Consider the following 23,096-nt stretch of genomic DNA (forward strand, 5'->3'; position numbering starts at 1 on the left):
TTGTTTGTATAGAAAAATGCTTATAAACCCAATTAATTCAGTTAACCTATCAGAGGTTTCCAAAGCCATGACATCATCTGAACTTTCCCTCATTACGTAAAAAAAACTGTAAACATTTTGTATGTAAACGTCTGATTTTGAAGGCATTAACTAATATTTCTCTGATTTATTCTTTCATTATTTGGTATTTAGCATATAGAAATAATTTTGGTAGTTCTACTTGACCTAAAACAAGAGATTTTGTCTAATTTAACTTCAGTCAGCGACTTGGGGGGGAAAAAAAAGAAGAAAAAAGTATGTTTTTTATGTATGTAAACATCTGGTTTCAACTGTGTGCATCTCTTTTTTTTCCCTACCAAGAAAGTATCTCATAATGGCAAGAGCATCGAAGGCAGAGTCAGAGTTCTAAGGAAGAACATCACAGTATCATTTGAGCCATTTCTCTGTAGTTCTGCTGACTTCTCAGAGAAAGTGCCTAAATCTACCTGTGGGCATCACTTCACTGCTCTCTGCTTTAAGGCTGGGAGGGTGAGAACTGGGCTTTCTAAAACAAGAAGGTTTTCCCCGAAGGCAAGCCCGGGGCAGTTGAGCTGGCCATCAAACAAAGCGTACTCCAAACAGGGTAGAAAACACCCCATCAGGTTTTCTCCCAGAGGGTTGGGCCTTATTATTGTTCTCCACGAGGGCCGTTCAATAAGAGACCTGCATTTGTCACAGAGGATGTTTCTGGACGCTGGAAGCTACCAGCTGAACAAACGATGGTGGCATCTTTACAGCAGGTTGATGTAGAGTTTGTGGAAGGCAAAAATGTTTTAAATAAAATGTGGTTTTCTTTTGATTCGCTTTTCAAAAACGTCAGATTTACGACTCTGGAAAAACAATGGCAGAGGTGGGTAGAGTGGTCAAAATTTTTACTAAAGTAAGAGCAGTACTTTATAATCAAGTCAAAGTAAACAACAGCCATCCAGGAAATTACTCAAGCAAGAGTATAAAAGTATTTAGTAGAAAGGCTACTCAAGTACTGAGTAACCGATCATAAAATCTTAATGTTATAAGTTATGTTACCAGGCAGACAAACTATAAAGTTATGAACAAATTCTTGCATTTTAAAGATAAAAATAATAAAAAACTACTAATTCAGAACATTCAGAAACACTTCCACAAATTCTTTTCAACATTAAATTTTACATAAAATTAATACTTACAGGGTAATTTTAATTTTAATCTTTTCTAACCACCTTAAAATCCAAGATAAACACGTTCCTCTGGAGTCTTGGAGCCAACGGCTAAAAGAATCGGGTCACTGTGTCGCATTTTTAAACCACGAAGAAAAGATTTTCCAGACTTCCAATCACAAGTTCCTCAACATTTTCACCAATATTGAAAATTAAAACAAATGAGAAGTGCTTCACTTGCATTCATCTAAAAACGGGCCATTAGAGCTACCAACACTTTTTTTTATGCCTGGTATAATTAATTAGTCAAATTTTAGTTTAGGATAATGTTAGTGGAATAAAATATACTTTTGTTTACATGCTTTGTATTTACCATTCATCTTTATATTCTAGAATTAAAAGTCCTTGATGTGATACTAAGCTTCAGTTTTATTTTCTGTTCAGTGATTGTTGCTAACAGTAAAAGCTAAGGTTAGTCAATTCAAAAAACAATACCTTAAGCAAAAGGAACTCCATGAGTCGGTATGGCATACTGGTAGCGTCTCCACTCAGCCAATTCATTGTATAACAAATTTCCTTTTAAAAAAATGTGGTAAAGTTTTGTGCAATTTTACATGAAGTTCTCCTGGATATGATCAGCTTCTTCTGGAGAACAGTAGCAAACGTTTGGAAGCATGAGAAATTTCAAAAGTATCAAAAAAACTAAGATTTAAGAATTTCAACAACTTAAATTACTTTATTGCAGCAATTAGCATAATTCAAAATATTATCTTTTAAATTTTAAAATACTTTTTCCAGGAACATTTTAAACCAGCAATATTAAACAGTCAGTTCTCAGCAAGAGCCTTTCAGGTTATTTGTGTTAAGAATCAACTTCAAATGTTTCAGATGTAGAGTGTGAAGAACCAATAATAAATTAGCCAAATAGCTAATAAAAGACAATACTGTACAGTACTGATTTTTCCAATATCACAATCGGAACTATGCAAAATGTTGACAAATATGAATGTATCAAAAAACAACATAAGGTCATCAAAACTTTTATTATTCACCAGAAGTAATGTCCAATATACAAAGATTTCCACAAAAAATGACTACTGTTCAAAAGAAAAAAAATCCCCTGAATTAGTGAACAGCACAAACATACATTATCTCCTTTACCAAAAACACACAAAGTAAACATGGAAATCTGCCCATTGTCCTCTCGCTGGTCTCTGCTCAGCCCTGCAGAGAGTTGTACTTCAGACAGTGTCTGCCTGCTTAAGTCGTGCCAGTATGAAGGGACTTAAGAGAGAGAGGCCTTATTGATCGTCTTCTATGAGTGAAGTCCAGGCATTAGTTCCAGCAGGGCGAGTAGACAGCTGTCCGTGAGCCACTCTACTGGGCCAACATCGCAGGGCTGAGTGGAGCTGGGATGTGCACTTTTGATTTTGATCTCTCCAACATCACTTGTATTGACTGACGCTCCGTCCTGTGCTTTACTTGCTGAGAGAAGCACTTGCTGAGGCCTAACTGGGAGCCCAGGCACAAGCCACCATTACATTATCAGGGCCACTCTTGACAAGCTTGTGATGATGAATCTTCCATGGTCTGTTGAGACCTGTTCCTAATCACTGCTGTCATCTACTGATGACTAAAGCATCCACTGACCACGGCAATCATACGGTGGGTTATGGTGGTGCACGGGGCAGAGATTCCCGGCGTTATCTGGTCTCTCCTGTGTCGGCGGGGCTCTCCAAAGTTCGATGCAGAAGTCAAACTGTGGTGAAAGCTGCACATTCTTCCGATTTTGCTCAATTTTAGTTTGATTCAGAAATTATTTCTTTTTTTCCACATTTTTTAAATAAAGTATTAACCAAATTCCTGATTTCATTATTTTCTTAACATTCAAACTAAATTAAAGTAGTGTTTGTAGTTTTAGTGGTGGAGTTGTAAATGAGACTGTCCAGAACCAAGTAAAAAGTATAGAAGAAAATAAAATGTTCAAATTTTGATAGTCAATTGACTATGGTCTTTAGCTTATTAGTTTATAAATCTATTAAATAACTGACAGTGTCATCACTCAATCAGGAGGCCCACTCTTGCTTTATCCGTTTCTAGCTGCGTCAAAAAAAATTCTCCCTCCTTCCAGTTTCATCCTGGTGTTTAATAATGTAGCACCTGTACATAAACAAAATTTAACAGACTAATCCATAATTATTCCTCTTTCATTCATAAATATTAATGTCCCAACTTAGACTGAAAACTGAAAGGCATGGTATAAACAAAAAGGGCCAATAGTTACTTATGCCATCTAGTGGTTGTCACGTAAACAGCAAAACAAAAAAGGCCTTAAAAGTGCTTCCGACTTCCACCTGAACCTTCCATTATAGTCCCAGCTATTCCTTCCTTCAAGCTTCATATCATACAACCAAAAGAGTCTCATTGGATCACAAGGCCTAGCAATTCTGTGTGCGCCCACCGTTACCGGAGGACATCGCCTTCCTGGCTCTCAGCAGCCTGCGGCCCTCCTCGTAGTCGTCCTGGTCAACGCTGATCAGCAGGCGGACGCCCTCAGAGCCGGCGGCCGTCCTCAGGGAGTCCGTGATGAAGACACCCTTCAGGGCCTCCAGCAGAGCCCCGCTCAGATAGTCGGCCCAGAAGGCCTCCAGGTTGTCCAGCTCTGTGAACTTGATGTCGCAGACGATGGAGCCCAGGTCTCTGGCGCGCAGCAGCGAACTGGATCTGCTGAACAACTCGAACTGACGCTCCAGCGGCTGACGCTTGTTTGACGAGACGCCCTCACGTAGCGCTGACTCGTGCTCCAGGTACTCTGCCCGTACGCGTAGGCGGATATCTGATAACAGCAGAAGGTGGAGGAAACAGTGGGGGCAGGTGGGAGGAAGTGAAGGGGTCAAAGGAGCCAGCAGATAATGAAGAAGGGAAAGAAAAGAATGACAGAAAGAAAGGGGAAAGATTTTAAGGGGTCATGAGGGCAAAACAAAGGGAGGAAAGACAGAAACATTAAAAAAATGTTCAGACACCAATTATTTAGGTTTATTCTAGAGTGCTGTGAAGAAGCATTCAATGCCTTTATACATTTTTGTTTGCTTTTTTTGTCACACTTGATTGTTTCAGATTAAACTTTTTAAAATCAAAGAAAAATAACAAAATAACACAGCTTGTTGGTTGTGTTGAAAAGTTATTGCTACTTTTGTTAAATCATAAATTGACTTAAAATTAATTTTAATGGAAAACTTATTCCATTTCGAAACCATTTTGAAGCCTTATTACGGTTAGCCCAGTAGAATCAGGAAATACTCTAAATGGAACCAGTATGACAACAAGAAACAGGTTTAAAAAAAATCTCAAAAAGATTTTTTTGCATGGAAATAAGTGATTGAGATGCTGACATTAAACAGGCCAGACTTTAAAATTAGGCTGAATTAAAACAATTCTGGAAAGAAGAGTGGGTCAAAACTTTTTCTAAGTGATGTAAAGGACTGACTGGTTTGTTATTACCAATATTTTATAGGAGTTGTTGCCAAATGTGGCACTGCTACTTATTAGCTTTAGATCAAAAGCAGTTTTCATTTAGAACAAGATTTCAAATAGCATTTCCATCTTAAGATATAAAATGATAAATTAAAAGCTGTTTTCTGCATATGAAACATTTAGTGACAAAAAAGCAAAGAGAAGAAATCTATACAGAGTAAATATTTTTCATAGCACTGGGCATCATATTGATCAATATTAAACTGAGCAGTGATTTTTTTTTTTTTTTTTTTTTTTAAAGGGGGCGCAGTTCCTACTCAACAGGCTGAACTCAATGTTATTTCTTTTTGTTTTAAAATCAGTTTCACATAAAAAAGGTGCAGCGATGCAGAGTAAACTGAGATGAGAGGGCACTGGAAGTAGACCAACCCATCTGAGAGCATCTTTGCTGTAAATCTGGCCCCTCGGTTTGTTTTGGTGAAACTTAAGTTGGTAAGTCGGAGCAAGGAAAGAAATACTCATCTGATCCAGCAGTGTTGTTCCATTTCTCGGTCGGTCATTTCTATGAATTTGAGTATCATTGGCAGCTGTTAACAAAACGGTTGAATCAGAAGAAACTGGAGCATGAGAACTTTCAGTGCGACAGCTTTAAAAGGTCCACAAACATCATGGTTGAAGCGTTCATGTAACCAAGTACTGAAAAAGTTGACACCTTAAATTTTTCTCTTTTTTTTTTGTAAAACAACTCAGCTGTACCAAGTTTTAGACGGGCTTATTGTCACACTTTAAATCTTTACATTCGGCAGATTCTCAATATAATGTTCTTTGCAGAAAATAAGTAGCTTCTTGAGATTCCGCAGTTTACAGGACTGATGGTCATGCAACAGCACAGCGAGAAAGATTAGAGGATACATACTGTACTGAGTAAGAGCAACGCTGAGATCATCTCCCATGAATTTTTTCCAGAGCTCCAAGAGGCAACCAGCTGCTGATGACTTTTGCTGCAACAAAGACCCAGCTCTCCCAATCAAAGCTCTCCAACAACAGCAGTTGTCACAATCTAGAAACATGCTCATTCAATAATGTTTAGTGAAACTAACTATAAACTCAGCCCTTCTAACGGGTTAGAAGGGCTGAGTTTAGTATTTGCTAAAATCATGAGCAAATACTGAAACAATTTAAAGTCTTAAAGTATTGGGACTGAAATATCTTTATGTAAATTGTCTTTTCAGGTAAGTGGACGGACCACTCTCGTTTACGAAGAAAACAGATTCTAGCTACATTTATTGGTAACTCTGGCAAGGAGAAGAAAAGCCTTCAAATATGATGTGGACTTTTTGACCTCAAGAGTGAATTTTATGTATTTTACCTCCAGTGAACTTGTTAGTCCCCCCCAACTATTTCAGAGAAAGATCAAATGCAGCATTTATTTTTAAAAGCATGACTGAAAACTGGTTATATTTTTTCCAACTTATTTGTGTCTAGGAGAGTTTCACCAGATGCAGTGATAGACTTGTAGTGAAGGAGAATCTACATCATTTAATAATCTCCAGTCACTATTCCTGTAACAAATATTAGCCAAGGAAAAAAATGGTTTACGTCATATTGAAACCCCATAGGAACTAGAAGTAATTTATTAAAACGTGTTGGTAAAAAGAACACTTTCTTTAATATCCCCCACTGAGCTTGGTCAAATTAAATGCTGCATTTTTTCTACTTTTTAAAATGAGGATATACTGCTGCGCTAAAACATGGATTCCTTTAAAAGGTTTCACAAATATGTACCAGGGGCATACTGTACATACAGTTTGTACTTGTGACTGTTGAAAAGACAATTGCAAGAGTTTCAGTCCATGCTGACATGACATTATGCACTACTTTAACACGTTTCGTTTTCAATCTCATTCAACAGCTACACCCTGATGCGAGAAGTCCCATTAACTCAACATTTTGTTTGAGGCCACAGCGAAAGGCACCCGACTCATTAGGAAAACATTTAGAAAATGCCAAGATTAGAAATGCAAATGACAAATGAAGGAATTGATTTTGAATCCCTTAACATTTGTAGAGGGGTGGTATCAAAACATTGGTTTTCATTTGCATTCTTCAGAAGTGTGTAATTAGATTATAAAAGCAGAAGACTGGCTCAAACAGGACAATCTAAATGTTACATTTGTAAGGGCTGGTTGCAAGATTCAGGCACAGCAAATAGGTTTTGTTTAGGAAAGAATTAAGGTACAAGAACAAATCCAGTTTCATGAAGACATTTAATTCTGATGGCTTACATCACAAATGAACAATTTTATAGTATTTCTTTTTATACCACAATTCATTGTTTATATTTTGAAAAGTGAGTACATGGAAGTATTTTTCATGGCTCCATTGCCATACTTTACGATATCAGTGGACTAATAAAAGATTGTAACTTTTTCATGGCAAAAGAAAAAACAGCAAAAAAAAAAAAAAAAAAAATGCAGGCATATTACAAAGAATGAATGATCAATCAATAAGGAGGGGAAAAGGCTCATATTTTGTTCAAAAGCAGCAATACCCTACAGGGGAAAGTCAAATATAATTAAGATTAGGGTGGGGATGAGGTGAAAACAGAAAAGGTGTAAAAATCTTAAATGATTCTGTTATCTAAAGGTTTGGAGATTCTTTGGTTAAAGTTTACAACTGTCCATTGTGTACATCTGCTTTGACTCAGAAAAAACACTTCCAAAGGTGCTATGATTCAATTTCACAATTGGGATGTTTCCCGTCAAGGCCTCCAAGTAAATCTTTTATTGTTTGCAAAAGCTTTAACTTTTTTAAAGTACCTTCTGTGGTCAGAGTAAGGCATTTAAAGTCTTATAAATTGACCTTTTCTATCATTACACAGCATGCGATTGCCAGGGCTACGATAAATACTTGCCAATTACTGCATTTATGGGTGGCCTTCATTTCACACTGAGCAGGATAGAAGTAAAGACAGTGACAGCAAGGGGAAGGCCATTTAAAAACCACAGGAACACAGTGATAGTCATTTTGTTAGGGTTACAGAGCACTTCACGCTTCATCGGACACAGAGACATCCACTTAGACAGGACATTAGGAGGCACAGTTTTCATTACTCACTTTCAGCACCAAGCCCGTTTGGATTCCTCATCTCAGCCCCCCCCCCACCCCTCTCAAAAAACTTTAAGTACCCATTTACGAGGAGTCGCTTGGCACGGAGAACTTCAACTCTTTATCGATCCATTTTTCTGGTGAACAACCGACCAAGAGTGGAGAGCTACGGGGAAATCTGAGAGACAGGCACACAAACCTCTCATGTCCCATAGACAAATCACTCTTTACCGTTTTGCGTGGTTTGAACATTTAGTGTTCGATCTCTCACTCTCTCTTTGTGTGTAAGGATATCGCATCCTGATACACACGTTGGGACTGTTTAGAACTGTGAATACAGAAAAAGAAAGAGACAAGCACAAGTGGGTTGGATGATAGTTGACTGGGTTGCTGTTTTTTTTTTTTTCCTTCAACATCAAGCAGGCACTTCTTAGTTGTAATCAGCTTTCAGACTGACCAGTAGGAGTCATTGTCAACTTAATATATCCAGATACACTTAAATATGTCCTTATGAGACACTGGGATGCTTGGGATTAGGGTTACGTTGGACAATTTTCTTACATTCAACCTTGAGAGCTAATAATTTAAGATCCAACTGCAAAGGCTAACCAACAGGGTCAATTAAACCAAGCATACGCTTCCCCAAGCACCCTTTATAGGAACAGCAATAATGGCAGTCGTTATTGTCACAGTTTAATTCAGACACTCTGGTGAAAATGGTTTCAGAGATGAGTCATGACAAGAGAGACTATTTAAGGTCTGTTGAAATGCTAGGGGCCAGTGATGGACTGAACTGCCCTATCTATCTCTGCTCCGTCTTGACAAACGCACATGAGGGGCCTCACACGGGTTGCAGAGATAAGATACAACACGACCTTCCCTCAGCAGAGCACTACTCTGTTTTCTCAGAACTGCTTGAGAAAAAAAAAGTAATTTCTTTAAAAGTGGCAGCCATCTTAGATTTTCTGAAAAGAAAAACGGGCTGGTCCTCACATACTGACAAATAGTTTTTATAAAATTATGCTAAAAAGGTGAAATGGGCTTTTTTCACAAATGTGACCAACATATGTCTGTGTTTATCTTCTATTTTATTTTATGACCTCCTAAAACAAAAAAAGTCTCTCCAAATTTGGACAAAATTTTTTTCAACTGATATTAGACCAAATATATTATCTTTTTAATACTGCGGTACAAATCAACTTTAGGTAGATTCAACTTCATCTCAATAATGCTGCACTGTTTCTCCATCCATCCATTTTCTAACACCCTTGTCCCTAGAGGGGTCAGGAGGTGCTGGTGCCCATCTCCAGCTACCGTTCCCGGCGAGAGGCGGGGTCACCCTGGACAGGTCGCCAGTCAGTCGCAGGGCAACACAGAGACGGACAGGACACACAACCATGCACACTCACACCTAGGGAGAATTTAGAGAGACCAATTAACCTGACAGAAGAACTGTGCAAGGCAATAGTGCTACCAACTGCACCACTGTGCAGTGGGTAGCATAAAGACAGAATGAAGTAGTTGATCATAAAAAAAAAATATTTAATGGGCAGAGAAATCAGCTGGTGACTGTCTCTATGACTATTAACCGTCTCATTAGAAACCCAAAAATCTGACTTTTTTTCTCTCTTCTGTGTGGAAGATGTTACAGAGGAAAAAGAAACGTGGCCACCATTAAGGTATTTAATGAATCTGCAGGAGATGTAAAGATTAAAATTTCATCTAAAAAGTGTTCTTATGTTTATGGAGACAATTTTTGAACAGAGCGAGAGACTTTAGCAAATTGTGTGAAGGCTGATCATATTGCAGCAGAAGTGCTCTGTTCTATCCTTTTTTTTCAGATGGTTCCTTTACAGATTTATGTTGGCAGCCATTTACATGCCTAAAGGTTAAGGAAAAAGATTTACCTTTTCTGTTAAAATCACTATTGGCAGGTAAAAATTTTACAAAACTGGATGGAGGACATCGGCCATAAACCTCTGGTTGCAACTTGAAGCTTCATGACTTCATTCGCTTTGCAGTTGGGGTTCTCATCTTATGAAACATATCTGCTTCATTTAAATGTTTTGTTGTAAGAAACAAAAATCTCTTGTTTTTTTATAAACTCAGGAGTAATTTCACTCCATTTTTAAGACAGAATGTTGGCCATATTTGTTAAGATTTATTAAGCCCACAGAACACACTATCCATTCTTATTAACTACAATTCAGTTCCAGATTGGCATGACTTTAGTTAAGAAGACCTTTCCAGAAATCTCTTGGTAGTTTTACTTTTGAACACAAGCTGCAGATTTGTGAGAGGAATTTGTAGCGCACTGCTGAGGACTCTGGTCAGTTCTGTAAAACAGTAGACTCTTGTCAGAACAGGAAGGAATCCATATTCTGTGACAAGGTTTTCTTTTTTTCCACAGTGAACAAGACTAAATAACAAAAGATGATTTATCTAAATCCAATTAAATTTGAGGATAGGAGACCAGGTAAGGAGCACCTATATTATGATAGACAAGCATCGTATACAGAGCAAAGTAGCAGCTCCACCCCCTGTTGTAATAGGGAGGAGAGCCTCTTTTTACCTTAGGCATCGGCCCAGACTTGTGAGAGCACATGACTGAGTTGATCACGCACACTGCGGTACGAATGCACAGAGTGGAGTGACAGACTTTTTTGTTTTGTTCCTCAGTCTCGATCTCTGTCTTCGTGATCCATTGTGTCATAGGTAACTTGATCTGAGTCACAATCGGAGTCAACCTGGTGGAATCAAATGTGGAGTCAAGACAGCAGCATGTTCACAGGCACATCACTCAACTTTAATACCAATAGGGGGAGGGCTGTCTTCCTTCTAAGATTATATTTTGATCAAATCAGGATCATGAAGTTTTTGGTTTGGCCTGTATTTCGTATTTTCAGGCAGACACGGGCCTTTACAAGCAACGTGCAAGCTTCTTAAATAACTGAGCAAACAACACAAAGGAAAACAAACTCTGGCGCAATACTCATATTTAAGTGTTGAGAAAGGGATGGGTATCATTAGGATTTTATTGACATGAATACTAGAATTATTGCATCTGATAAAGATCCCTTTAAATTATTTTGAGTCAAAATAAAAGCATTTTACTATTTTGAAACAGTAACAGTTAAAACATAAGAGGATTTATTTGTCACAATGCTGTGGAAGATACTTAAATGTTCTATTCTCAAATTTTAAAGTAATATTTACTGATTATTTGTGTTTGTCAGTAGATGGATGCATTTTATTCCATAGAGCTGATGTTGAACAAATTACACGAAGCACTTCCTATCCTAAAATAATCAGCTATGCAGACCTTGCCTGTATGTTACTATTATTACCCTCTTCCACAGACTACATAGTATATGTGTAACTATTAATGTGCAAATAAAGCCTGGCCTGACTGTAGATGATAGACTGACATACCTCAGATGCTTTAGGTCCTCTTAACACTGGATTAAGACCATTCCATAGTATCCAGAACTTAAATCACGTTTGAATGTTGGACTACGATGAGTCCTCATAATTTACATAACTATGTAAATAGTTATTTGAGTACATGGAAGGTTTCTGCTCCCGCACCATCAGTTTTAACCTTGCTGTAGAGGAGGAATCCTTCATCAGCTTATCAGAATGAAAGGACTTAGGTAATGGCTGATTTCTGTATGAACTACTGGTCAATGTGGAGATGGCCATCCTGCCAATATTTTAAACTGGTTGGGGCTGTGTGACTCTATCTTGACAAGTAGAGTCAAAAAAATAACTTATACAAAAAATAAATAAATAAAAATCTGTCTTTAATAATCTTACCAAAATACTAAAGCCTGAATTGAGTTTTTAAAAGTGGTGATGCAGCATCTGTATGACAGTACAATGCCAGGAATTTGACATTTCAAGCGCTGCCTGAAAAACACAAAACTTCCTTTGCTCCTCCAGTATTTAGTCTGTGTGCAATTTGGAGAAGTGTGCACTTCTCCAGAACTGAGAACAAAGCACATATTGATCCCCATGTGTCATGGGCCTAATCTCAAAAGCCCCAGCGCAAAGAATTCTTCGAACATTCTTTTAGTACCGACAATCCGGTGTGAATACAATGAGACCAACGTATCTTTTCCTGTTTCAATTCTCTGATGGCCAGTCCACTGGTACCCAGGCAACACAATCTGGATAAGTTGCATGTTGCCACAATAAACCAACAAGATCTCACTGCCAAAGTTATGTTTGAGTTCAAAACAGTGGATTAATGCATACTAGGAAGACTGCTGAATTCTTCATGTTCTGTCTGATTTTTAATGTGTGTGGAAGAGACCTGAGGAAGCCTAATTAATGAATTACAAGGAACACCAGCTGTGTTACAAAAAAGGTTGCACACTTGTATTTTGTTAGACTGATAATCATCAATTTTAAAAGGAAAATCTTTATTTTAGGTATCTTTTCATGATTCCTACATGATTTGATTCCAAATAGCAACACAAGGAGTACATTTTAAAATACCGCAATGTTCATGTTATATTGAAGTGTTTTCACATTAAAGTCGCTCAAGTTTAATAGAGATAATTTATCATTGAAAATAAAAATTCCTAATTATGACATTTCAGAGCTGAAGAACAAGGAACTCGGAGCAGTTTTGTATTGGATCTTGATACCCATCCCAGATAAAAAGCAACGAAAAGCTGAATAATCTGTTGCACAAGTATTTAGTGTCCATTTTCTCTTGAGTTAAAGTGTTGTGGTCAACAATAGTTTACCAACTATTTTTCAAGATCTAAAGGGATTTTTTCACTTTTGAAGGAATCAACTTGGGATATCTCCATGAGTTTAGTTCATTTCAATTATTCTTTACAAATATCAAAGGAAAATTAGATAAAAGAAGCACAACATAGCAGAATAAGAGCATCTTTTAAGGTGACAAGATTAAAAAACTTGGCTTGAAAGTAAAGACAAAAAGAACAGGGAGTGGCCACCAGTTTCCATTCGTAGCAGCAGCAGCTGAACACAGACCAATGGGTTAGTAAAATGTTATGAGAGCACAAAAATGTAGGGAAAGTCAAGATGAAGAAACAGAAAACAAATTTTTGATGTTTGAGAAAGTTATTAGGATACTGTCCATCCAATAAGAATGTAAGACTGAAAATAGCTTGAATGTTTTGGATTTTGGTGATCAAAAGAGGAATGTAGAAAGTTATAACGGTGACATTATTTTTGTCCAATCATAAACCTCAAGTTGTGAATTTTACCACTCAAACTGTAGGCTGGTAAATGTAATGAATGAGCCAGAAAAGTGTGATTTTGACATTAGCAGCAGTGGGTTTGGATCTGCAGAATTTACCAACAAGGTCTAATTCAAATGCGCAACACTTCTTAAGGTGTTAAATTATTTTTAACCTGTTTTTATCTTCATCAAGCGATAAATATAGTAACTTATTGCTCTAGTGTGTGAAACATTTTGTAGAGTAGCACTTGTAAATAAACAGATGGCTTATTTGGTTTTTCCACTAAATGGTGAGAAAGATGACAGGCTGTCAGGAAACGCAATGATTCAAGCTGAGGTTCAGCAGAGATGAACATCATCAGTTTGGAACATCAGTAAATAAAATACAGAGAATTGTTGAAGATGTTAACAGACTGAAGACCGGATGTTTTTTGAATATTAAACTTAAATGAAGAAAAAACAGTTAATAGGAGGAAAAATTAAAGTGTTTCCGAAAGCAAAGGGAAGAAACTGAAAAGGGACATGTTGCACATGTATTCACTGCACTTACCACATGACACTTTCTGAGGTCCTAATGGGAGAGGCAGTGGCTGGACCAGTCTGCTTGTTTTCTTGGGCCTACGGCTCCAGCCATGTCCCCTCTTCTTCCTCCGCGTCCTTGTAGATGACCCAGGAGCTGGAGAGTAAATATCTGAAAACCCAGAGTCTGTGTCACTACTTGAATGTAAGAAATGGGCAGAAATTGGACATTGTCTTTAAATAGCTGTTGCGACAGTTTTTTCTGATTACAATTGCAGCAATAGCAATTGTATGCACATTTTCAAAACACAGACTTAAAAACAAAAGTCTATAATATCATGTAGACATAAGGACACCAGAAAGAACTCTGAACTCAAGTTTGTATGTTGTTGTCATGTGATGAAATGAGATGTAAATACTTTTAGAGGGCACTTTATAAATATTTGCATAAGTAGAATGAATACTATTCTACAATAAAAATGACAGGTCAGCAGACTTACCAGTTGTTAACTGTTGTGTGAAGGATGGGAGTGGCATATCTGTCGCTCTGCAGCTATGCTGTAATCCAAACACTAGTTCTGTTTTATCCAATTCAAATCTCTGTCCAATTCTCTCTGGAGACACTGAAAAACAGATAAAAAATTAACTAACCAACAAATGAATGACTAATTCTGAGAGACTATTGCTGAGTTACAACAGCTAGTGAGATGAGATCATAATGATTACCTGTCCTCCTCTTCTTGTGGGATACAAATGGCAACAGATCATGACGGGTAAGCACTCTTAAAAGTTGCAACAGTGGCTCCAGGTTGCCATCATAGAGATATCCTCTCCTCTCAAGCTCCAGCAACAGCTCAAGACCACTTTTAAACTTGAAGTCCTCTAAAGGCTGCTGTGATCCGCTAGGTTTTAACCGCCTCCATGCCCTCAGCAGCTGTGGACTTGGAGCTACACCAGAGTCCTCTGAATCGTCTTCAGCAGGTTCAACTGTCCAGCCCGCTGGGTCAAGAGGGTGCTGTGCAGGGTAGGTTTCATTCAAAAGGAAAGAGAGAGCTTCAATGTCAGATTCTGTGAGCTGAGAGGCAACTACGTCAAACATCTCATGGAGAGAGAGCATCCCGTAGTAGTTCAGGCACTCGGTTTCGTCCCAGTGGAGTGAGTCCCTGATGGGGCGACCTGGGTACTGCACTGCAGCCATGGTCACAGTTCCACTGTGGTTCCTTCCCACGGTCTCTCTTATCTGAAAAATTTCAACAGGAAAGATACACAAACATTATTTTAAACAATAAGATATTTGGCCGACTCCATGGGTACCAGGAAACCGACATTTACTCAAATTATTATTATTATTTTTTTACTTATAACAACAATAAAGGTGAGTGTTGTGTGTCAAGCCGTGTTTTGGTAGTTTCCATGGAGCAGAATTAGTTGTGGGAGTGGTGACAGTGAGAAACAAAAATTTGTGCTGCACAAAGCTTATGCAATTTTATATACATTTTCATTTTTGCTGCAGCTTGACTGTTTTGATCTGCATTATTTGTTTAATTAGCAAATTTTCGAAACACAATTTGAATCTAGTGACTCAAATTTTGGATTCAGACCAGGGTCTTATAATGAAAAACATAGGAAAACCCCCCAAACAAACCAAAGGCATGTGAGCAGTAAATGCTGGTTTTAACATGTCATAGATGGGATAGATCACATGCTGAATTATGAAGGATTAACAAATAATACTAAACTAGCAGAAGATGCTAATAGAAAAAGTTATGGGGTCATCTTAATAAATAAATATTTCATTAACAGTTCATTTGTTTCAGGACACTGAATTCAAAAAATACAACTTTTATATTGGCTCTGGATCACATGGTTTTAAATATTAAATTATCTATTTCAGCTAATCTCAATGCTTACAGCAAATGAAAACCCAAAGTCTTTGTTATTATAAAATCTGAATATTTTCTAAGTATAATAAAAAAATAACTTTTGTGCAGACGTGTTGACCAAATGAAAAACAATCTCATGTACTGGACAGCATATGCCCCCATTAACTGGTATTAGGTCTGGTGTCTCATCTTACAGTTGACAATACAGAATAGAATCTCTGTAGATTTTAGATCAGGGCAGCTTGGTGGTCAGTCAAGTACCACTGTAATTAAAGCAGGTTGTGTCCTTCTGGAAAACTGAATAAGCATATCAATCAAGTTTGTCAGAATAGAAGTACTTTATTCATCCCAGCAGGGAAATTACTTCGCAGTTACAGCATAGAGACAAGACAAGACAAGAGACAAGACACAATAACAACGTCCGGGTGTTGACTCTGGAGTTTGGCTGTGTCAGAGCTGATGACGTCACAGGCCACCGCTGCATCAGCTGATGGGGGAATGTAAACAGCAATCAAAATGGCGGACGTAAACTCCCTCGGTAAATAACACGGCCGCATTCCCACAGCCAGAAGTTCAATGTCCGGGCTACAAATCTGTTCCTTCACGTTAACATGACGGGATTACACCACCTCTCACTCACATAAGTGCAATCCCGCCGCCCCTCTTCTTCCGACTCTTGGAAAAGTCCCTGTCCCCACGCACCAAGGAAAATCCAGGAACCTCCACGCTGTAGTCCGGAATAAGCGAGTGCAGCCAGGTTTCCGTGAAGCAGAAGATACTGCACTCCCAGTACTCCTTCTGGGTCCTAACCAGCGCCGTGAGTTCGTCTGTCCAATTTCCCAAAGACCTCACGTTCCCCACAATAATCGCCGGTAACGCTGGCCTGCGCCGTCTCTTCTTCTACCTCCGTTTAACTCCAGACCCGCAGCCCCGTCGTCTCCTCCGTAACTCCTCCGGGACCACAGGCCCGTCTCCGGGCAGCAGCAGAGGCTTACACAGCGCAATCAGCCGTTCACGTAAGCAAACAATGCCGCTACTCCGCTCGGCGAGGTTCTCCGCAACCAAGAGTAGAAAAAGTAGCAGAAGAACGCAGAGAACATCAACAGAACCACATCCAGCCATTGTGGAAAGCCCAACTGATGATTCATGGGTTCTTCAAGCACGGTTCATTAATCGGTTACAGCAAATATACACAGACAAACACACACGACGGGAGCTGCATCTGCAGGCAGCCAGCTGCGCCGGCTTGACGAATGAATAAGAGAATAAGAGAGGAGCTTAAAGTGCTCTTTAACTCCTGGTTGATGACTGCTCTGACTTTAGACATAATACAACACAGCAGACTAACACCAGTCCAGACTTGGAACCTAATTATTTTTTTTTTAAAGTACTTTAACCTGTCTCAACAACATTGTCTTCTGTTTCAGGTATAGCTTAGCATGACAAAATGGCAATTTAACCATGTCATGGACACATCTCCGTGGCGTGAGTCTTGATGCTCTGTCTCTAGCTAATGACGCCTTGTCAATGCTTAACTCTTCAATTGGCTTTTGAAGCCTCCCCCTATTGCATCATAGGTTTTCCTTCCATCCAATTTTCCACTCATTTGCTTGGATAAAGCATTCTTTGAACAGCCAGCTTAATTAGTAATGGCATTCTGTGGGCTACCCTATTTGTGTCAATAACTGTTTGCTGAACCACCGTCAAGTCAGCAGTCATTCATGATGATGTAGGCAATAACATTTCTGTATTGAAGCTCCTTTTTCACATTGTCATTATACTAGTTTTCTGGAGAGCAAAATTGAGGATTTTTATTCACTTTAAACCATACTCATCGAAGCTTACAGAAATAAACCTTTGAAGTGGATTTCTGTGTGTAGAATTTGTATTAGCTTTTTAATGGTATTCTAATTATAATTATACTTCATAACAGCCCAGCATTAGTCACCGGACAGGACTGCATAGAACTAAAGCATATCGAGGTCTGAGGATTTACCTTTTAGCGTCCGTAGCTCAACGCTGTTTCGAGACTCGCCAAACAAACGGCCAGCTGTGAATGTTAAACTGTCGCTTTGTTCAGCAGAATGCAGCAAAACGCTAGAAGCCAAATACAAGTTGTCCTTTCTTCTGACGCCCAACAGCAGCGCTGATTGGTGGAGCCGTGTGATGGTTTATGTAACCCGTCACGTTTTCTGTTGGAAAACAAAACAATGCTTCTCACATTTAACAAAAATGTTTCTTATGCTTGAGAGGTCAAGGTTAGACCGACAGGCATTTAGTGGGTTGTTAAACATGCATCGGTCCTTTGTTAGCAGCCGTTTTCTACCGTTTGTGCTAACCGACATCAAGTCTATAACATTGCTTGACTCTTGTTATGGAAGCACAGTTTCGCTAAAGAATAAAGAGCGTGCTGTGAAGTATTTGAAAACATTTTAGACTTGTTCTTTCAGTAAAATAAAACACATAATTCATACTTACAGTTCTCTTGTTATTTCTCCTCTTCCGCTGGAAAATCTAGCAACTTCCACAGACCAACGTCCACGCTGACGACAACGCTGGGAAAACGACCAATCATATCCCTCCTTCTTGACGGATGACGTAAGGTCACGTTTTTCACGCCACTGATCTGCGGTCAGTTCTTTGTGCGATCTGTGAACTGTGAACGAGGACAACGGGCACCACACATCTGATCTCATGGCTGTCGCTTAGCTTACATATTGTAGATAAGCATTTCGAGTTAAAACACACAGAAGAGATAAAGATATTAATACAAACTTATTTTTATTATTTGAAGCATCCCGTTTTCAATGAGGTTCACAGTGTGGCCAATAGGTGGCAATGTGGTGCATCAGAATACCAAGATGTTTTTTTCCCCCTCTCTCTCTATCTCCGTGGCCACATCACATCCGTGATCCTGAACAGCAACAAAGAGGTGGAGGTTGTCTCATAAAACTTTTTCAGTGAGTACCTAGATTTTATATTAAGGATTGTATGACGTAAAAATTGTAAATGTCCTTTAGTCGTCAAGAACGAATATGAGTATGTGTAAAGTGTTTTGATGTTATGATAAGCTGTCCGCTTGGACTAGAGTTGACGTAAACGTTAGCAAAGAAGCTACATGTTAGTGTGTTGAATTTCCGGTAAAGTTGTGTTTTTAAGCATATATTTATGGATATCACTTGACACAGCGACTCTCTAAATAAACATATTATTGCTAACAATAACAGATTCATGAATATCATGTTTGTTGAGAGATGTGGTATTGACCAGGCCCTTTTTGATTGTAATTTTCCACTGCTCTTCTACTAACAAAGTATTCAGCCGGTTTGAACGTACATTTGATCAACAATCTATTCAAATAAGTTTTCTCTGGTATAAATTAAAAGCCTTTGGATTTGAGAGCGAGCTATTGGTATTGTTTTAGGCTTTAGCATAGGTGTAGTTGCCTTAAGTTCAATTATGCTTCATTTTTTATGTAGTTTTAACCACCAGATTTATTGTATAGTGGGTTATAAAATCAGGTAAGCTATTTTATTTATATTTGTATATTGCGTTAAAGAATTCTTCCCCCTCTAATTATCTTGAGCTGTCCAGGCTTTGTGATGATCTTCCAAACAATCTCGTAAATAAACTAAAACAATGATTTTATTTCTGCACATTTTCTCCCTGTTGGTTCAATGGATTAAAAAACAAACAAACAGGTAAAGTAATTTGAATGAGCGTTACACCTTGTTACATAAGGTGGTTCTCACCTTATGTAACAAGTACTGCCAGGGTAAATACTAGAAATACACCAATCTGTCAGTCAGATGTAGCAATTTTTTCATTGATCACCAAGTTATTTATTGAACAAACTGATTCTATTTTTCTTATTCATTAAGTTTGTGGAATATTATTTCCTAGTACTGCTGCAATAATTAACATTGAAGGAACAGATTTGGACTTTCTCACCAATCAAATGTCAAAATCCAATATGGCCGCTTCACTTTTTAAACTTTAGTAATAAAGTGTTGCTTTGTATCTCCATGACATCTGTAGCTAATCCTTATTTACACTTTATGTTATACCTAAAGTATTGCCAAAACTGGCTTGTAATAAATGTTAACTTCATAATATATTGAATTGCAATCACCATTGAAGCATGTGTACAATATTACAATCCCAAAAGTCTCCTTTGACATAATTCTAGGTTGTCAATTGTATTTTATGTGTTTTGTATTCATCCTCCACATGATAACTGTATATCAGTTGAGTTATATGGGTTTTGATCCCCTCCCTGATACAGAATTTAGTGTCTGAGGTGTGAATACACCAACTGATTTAGATGAAAAGGAAAATGTTTATCACACCGTATATCTTCATCACAATATTCAACAATACCATGTTGCAATTGCATGTTCTCCTATTATAGTGCAACTCTTTGTGAACTTTCTTGATATTTATTATGTAAATATCAAGCAGTATTTTCTGAGTACTTCTACCACTCACTTTAAAAGTCTTTATTAAAGCAAAGTGTATTGGGTCAAGAGGAGGAAGGCTTTTGGTTAGCAGCTACTTGATGATCAACTTATTGCTGCAAACGTGTTCAATGTTTAGTCGCATTTTACATCCAGACATTTTAAATTCCTTGAAATCTCCTTTCAACAGAAAGTCTTCAGATGTCCTCAGGTGCACCAAAGGGAGAGAACTGCCTTGTGGACATGGACAGCAAGGCTGGAGATCTGTTTGGTGCAGAGGATGCTCATCCGACTGGAACGGGGGGCAACGGCGCTACTGGAGTCCTGTCGAAGTAAGAGCCTTTCACTTTAGATTTTTCATGTTAAAAATAACAGATTACATCAAAGTTATTACATAGATTATTTTATTTTCATATGTATTCTACCTTGCCTTTACTTTCCAGGCTGTGGCTTCCCAAAGGCCTCTCAGTCAGCGTGGCTAAAGAATGGTTTAACCGCCGCAGGGTGTCCATTCGACCGTGGGCCAGTTTTGTTGACCAAAGGAAGTTCTCGAAACCTCGAAACTTCGGAGAGCTCTGCCAGAGGGTGGTGAAGAATGTGGAGGTTTACAACAGCAACTACACCTTCATCTTTCTGGGTCTCATCCTCTACTGCATGTAAGGCCTCAATGAGATGGATCAGTGTTGGTTTAATCTCAAAACAAAAAAATTTGCCTCTCATATTAGCAGTTGTTTTTATGTAGTCTGTGTGATTAAAACACATTTAAAAGGTCATGAGATAAGAATTATTACCTTGAAATCTGACTGATTGACTTGTTTGTGCTCCTGATCCTCAGCATCAGCTCACCCATGCTGCTGATTGCCTTGGCTGTGTTTGCTGGTGCCTTCTACATAATCCACCTCAAGTCTCTGGAGTCCAAGCTGGTTGTTCTTGGTGAGTAAAGTTGGCATAAAATGAAGTTATGTATTTTTTTACATGTGTTCCTTGGATGAGTTTTATTTCTCAGACTTCCTTGGAAGCATGTAGTCGTTTTATCATGACGTATAAGCCCAACCAGTCCTGTATTAGGCAGAACAAACCAGCACGTATAAAGTGTATCAGTCTGTTTTCTTTGTACTCTCTTGTTCATCAGGTAAAGAGCTAACCGTCCCCCACCAGATGAGTTTAGCTGGAGCCATCTCTCTGCCCGTGTTCTGGTTGGCAGGAGCCGGTACTGCTGTTTTCTGGGTTCTTGGTAAGTCAAACCACTGCAGTTAGGTTTTGCCACATGTTGCTGATCTGCTGGCATTAGTTTGCTGGCAACAAATTGCCAACAAAATATGTGGCACTGTACATGTTTATTCAGTGGCCATGCTCACAAAATCTGTGGCATTAAAAGGTTATTCAAAGAAATACACACTTTTTTTCAGGTGCATCACTCCAAGAATTACAAGAAACTAAAAGACTCAAACAAAACCTGAAACTTTGTTTTAGGTCATGCAGGTGAAGCTGTCGTGCTTTACCTGCATGACAACCAATACAGACACAAACATCCCTATATTCATACTGTTTTCATCTCAGTTGAACCACAGATTTTCTTTAGGAGATGTACAGTTTTAACTCCAGTCAGTCTCCAGGCGTGCTATTCTGTCTGCCTAAATATGCAGGTCACCTCAGTGGTTGCTTTGTACAGCCGATGGCATATTGAAGCAGCCAACCTCTCAAATTTTCAAACCAAGTTAATGATAAAAAGCTATTGATAAACTTTAATCTAAAATAAATGTGCTAAAAACTTGTGCTGCTATTCATCATTTTGCACTAGTATGGAATAATAATGTTGCTTTGGCACAACTTAATTTTCTCTGCTGCACCTCAGGTCCACACTGTTTCAATCTGAAGCCTGGTGTGGTGAAGCCCTACGCTCACCCACAAATTGTTAAATTTGTTATGTGATGATAACTTTACACCCAAATGTCTAATTAATGAGGGCCATTGCATTTTTATGACCTTGGTTTTTTTCCTGATAATATATTCGGTTTCATGGGCTGTTATTGTTTTATTAAAAAGCTCGACATATTCTCTGTTCTAAAATGCATTTTTCCATTTTTGCCTCCTCCCAGGAGCTACGCTGTTTGTGATTGGCTCCCATGCCGCCTTCCGGCAGCTGGAGGGAACGGACTTGGATGAGCTGCTCATGGAGCCCGTGTGACGACCCAGCTGAACTTGAAGCAGCTGCTGATGGACGGTTGGGCGTCTTTTTGACCCAGTGATTGCACCAGCCTTCAGGTGTTTGGGGGAGAAACTGCTCTGAAACCGTTTCCAAGCTATACGTGTATCTTATATTCCAGGTATTTAACATTATGGCATTTATCAACGCACCTTACATTGTGTCAAAGAACTGTTGTTACACTCTTTCATGTACATAGCTGGTCATATGCACAAATCATGAATTTCTTAATAATCAATTAAAGCACATTGTGAGATTATGGGCCTTGATCTGAATATTTCTAACCTCTTATGCCTCTGGTTTGTGTCATAAGGCCTCTTGCTCCTTACTGATATACTCACCATCTATAAATAGAGCTTCCGCAATGAACTCTCTGCTGTAGAAACAGATTCTGTGCATACTTCATATTTATAAACGGCTGTTTATGAGTAATTTCCAAAGGTAAAGTGCCATATAAAGCTTTAAAATGCCTGTTTTTATTGAATAAAATGCTAATTTGAGAAAAGCTTCTGGATCACTTACAAGGTACTGAAGGCCTGCTGTGTTGAGATTTTCGCTGTTCTCATGGTGTGCATATTTAATCAGTCTGCTTTGAACGTTCAGCTAATGAAAGCATGTTTCAGAAATGTACTATTTGTTTACATCTGATGGAAGTGGTGTGTTTTTGTATTGGAATTTTTGGAAGTGCAATAAATCCTTGTTACTGATTCATCCTTAAACAGCATGTTTGTCTTCTGTTTGTGCATGCTTGGCAGTGCTTTGCGTTGAACTTTGAAGCCCTCAGAACCTCGTCTGTACCGTTCGGTTATTATTCCGGTCCGGTCTGAATGCACAGTGGAATAAAACACCATGAATCCCTGCTCTCCCTCTCTCTGTCTCTCTCTTTCTGTGTGTCTGCGGCGCTGCAAACTGCACCGGTCACCGACAACCGCCCTCCCCTTCTCGCTTTCGTTTCCCCCCATTGCTCCCCCTCTTCATGTGACCCCTGTGACCTGTGCTCTCTGACAGCACAGCCAAAGGACCCCATGCACCAGTTGCCATGGCAATGACCTTGGA

At 38.7% G+C, this 23,096-nt stretch overlaps 2 protein-coding genes across 2 annotated transcripts; one reads left to right on the top strand and one right to left on the bottom strand.

The window, feature by feature from the left end:
• Positions 1 to 2,199: 2,199 nt before the first annotated feature.
• Positions 2,200 to 18,011, bottom strand: dedd1 (death effector domain-containing 1). The gene is made up of 6 exons (XM_028008478.1): positions 17,856 to 18,011; positions 17,374 to 17,569; positions 14,221 to 14,734; positions 13,995 to 14,117; positions 13,526 to 13,666; positions 2,200 to 4,011 (listed from the first exon to the last, which is right to left on the bottom strand). The coding sequence occupies exons 3-6, from the start codon at positions 14,690 to 14,692 to the stop codon at positions 3,614 to 3,616; spliced, it is 1,134 nt and encodes a 377-aa protein (XP_027864279.1). The 5' UTR covers positions 14,693 to 14,734; positions 17,374 to 17,569; positions 17,856 to 18,011; the 3' UTR covers positions 2,200 to 3,613.
• Positions 18,012 to 18,208: 197 nt separating this feature from the next.
• rabac1 (Rab acceptor 1 (prenylated)) lies at positions 18,209 to 22,759 on the top strand. The gene is made up of 6 exons (XM_028008549.1): positions 18,209 to 18,337; positions 20,025 to 20,166; positions 20,278 to 20,490; positions 20,670 to 20,767; positions 20,967 to 21,068; positions 21,934 to 22,759. Exons 2-6 carry the CDS (start codon positions 20,036 to 20,038, stop codon positions 22,020 to 22,022), a joined length of 633 nt encoding a protein of 210 aa, XP_027864350.1. The 5' UTR covers positions 18,209 to 18,337; positions 20,025 to 20,035; the 3' UTR covers positions 22,023 to 22,759.
• The last annotated feature ends 337 nt before the right edge of the window (positions 22,760 to 23,096 follow it).

Source organism: Xiphophorus couchianus, chromosome 3 (assembly GCF_001444195.1).
Source record: "Xiphophorus couchianus chromosome 3, X_couchianus-1.0, whole genome shotgun sequence".
NCBI lineage: Eukaryota > Metazoa > Chordata > Actinopteri > Cyprinodontiformes > Poeciliidae > Xiphophorus > Xiphophorus couchianus.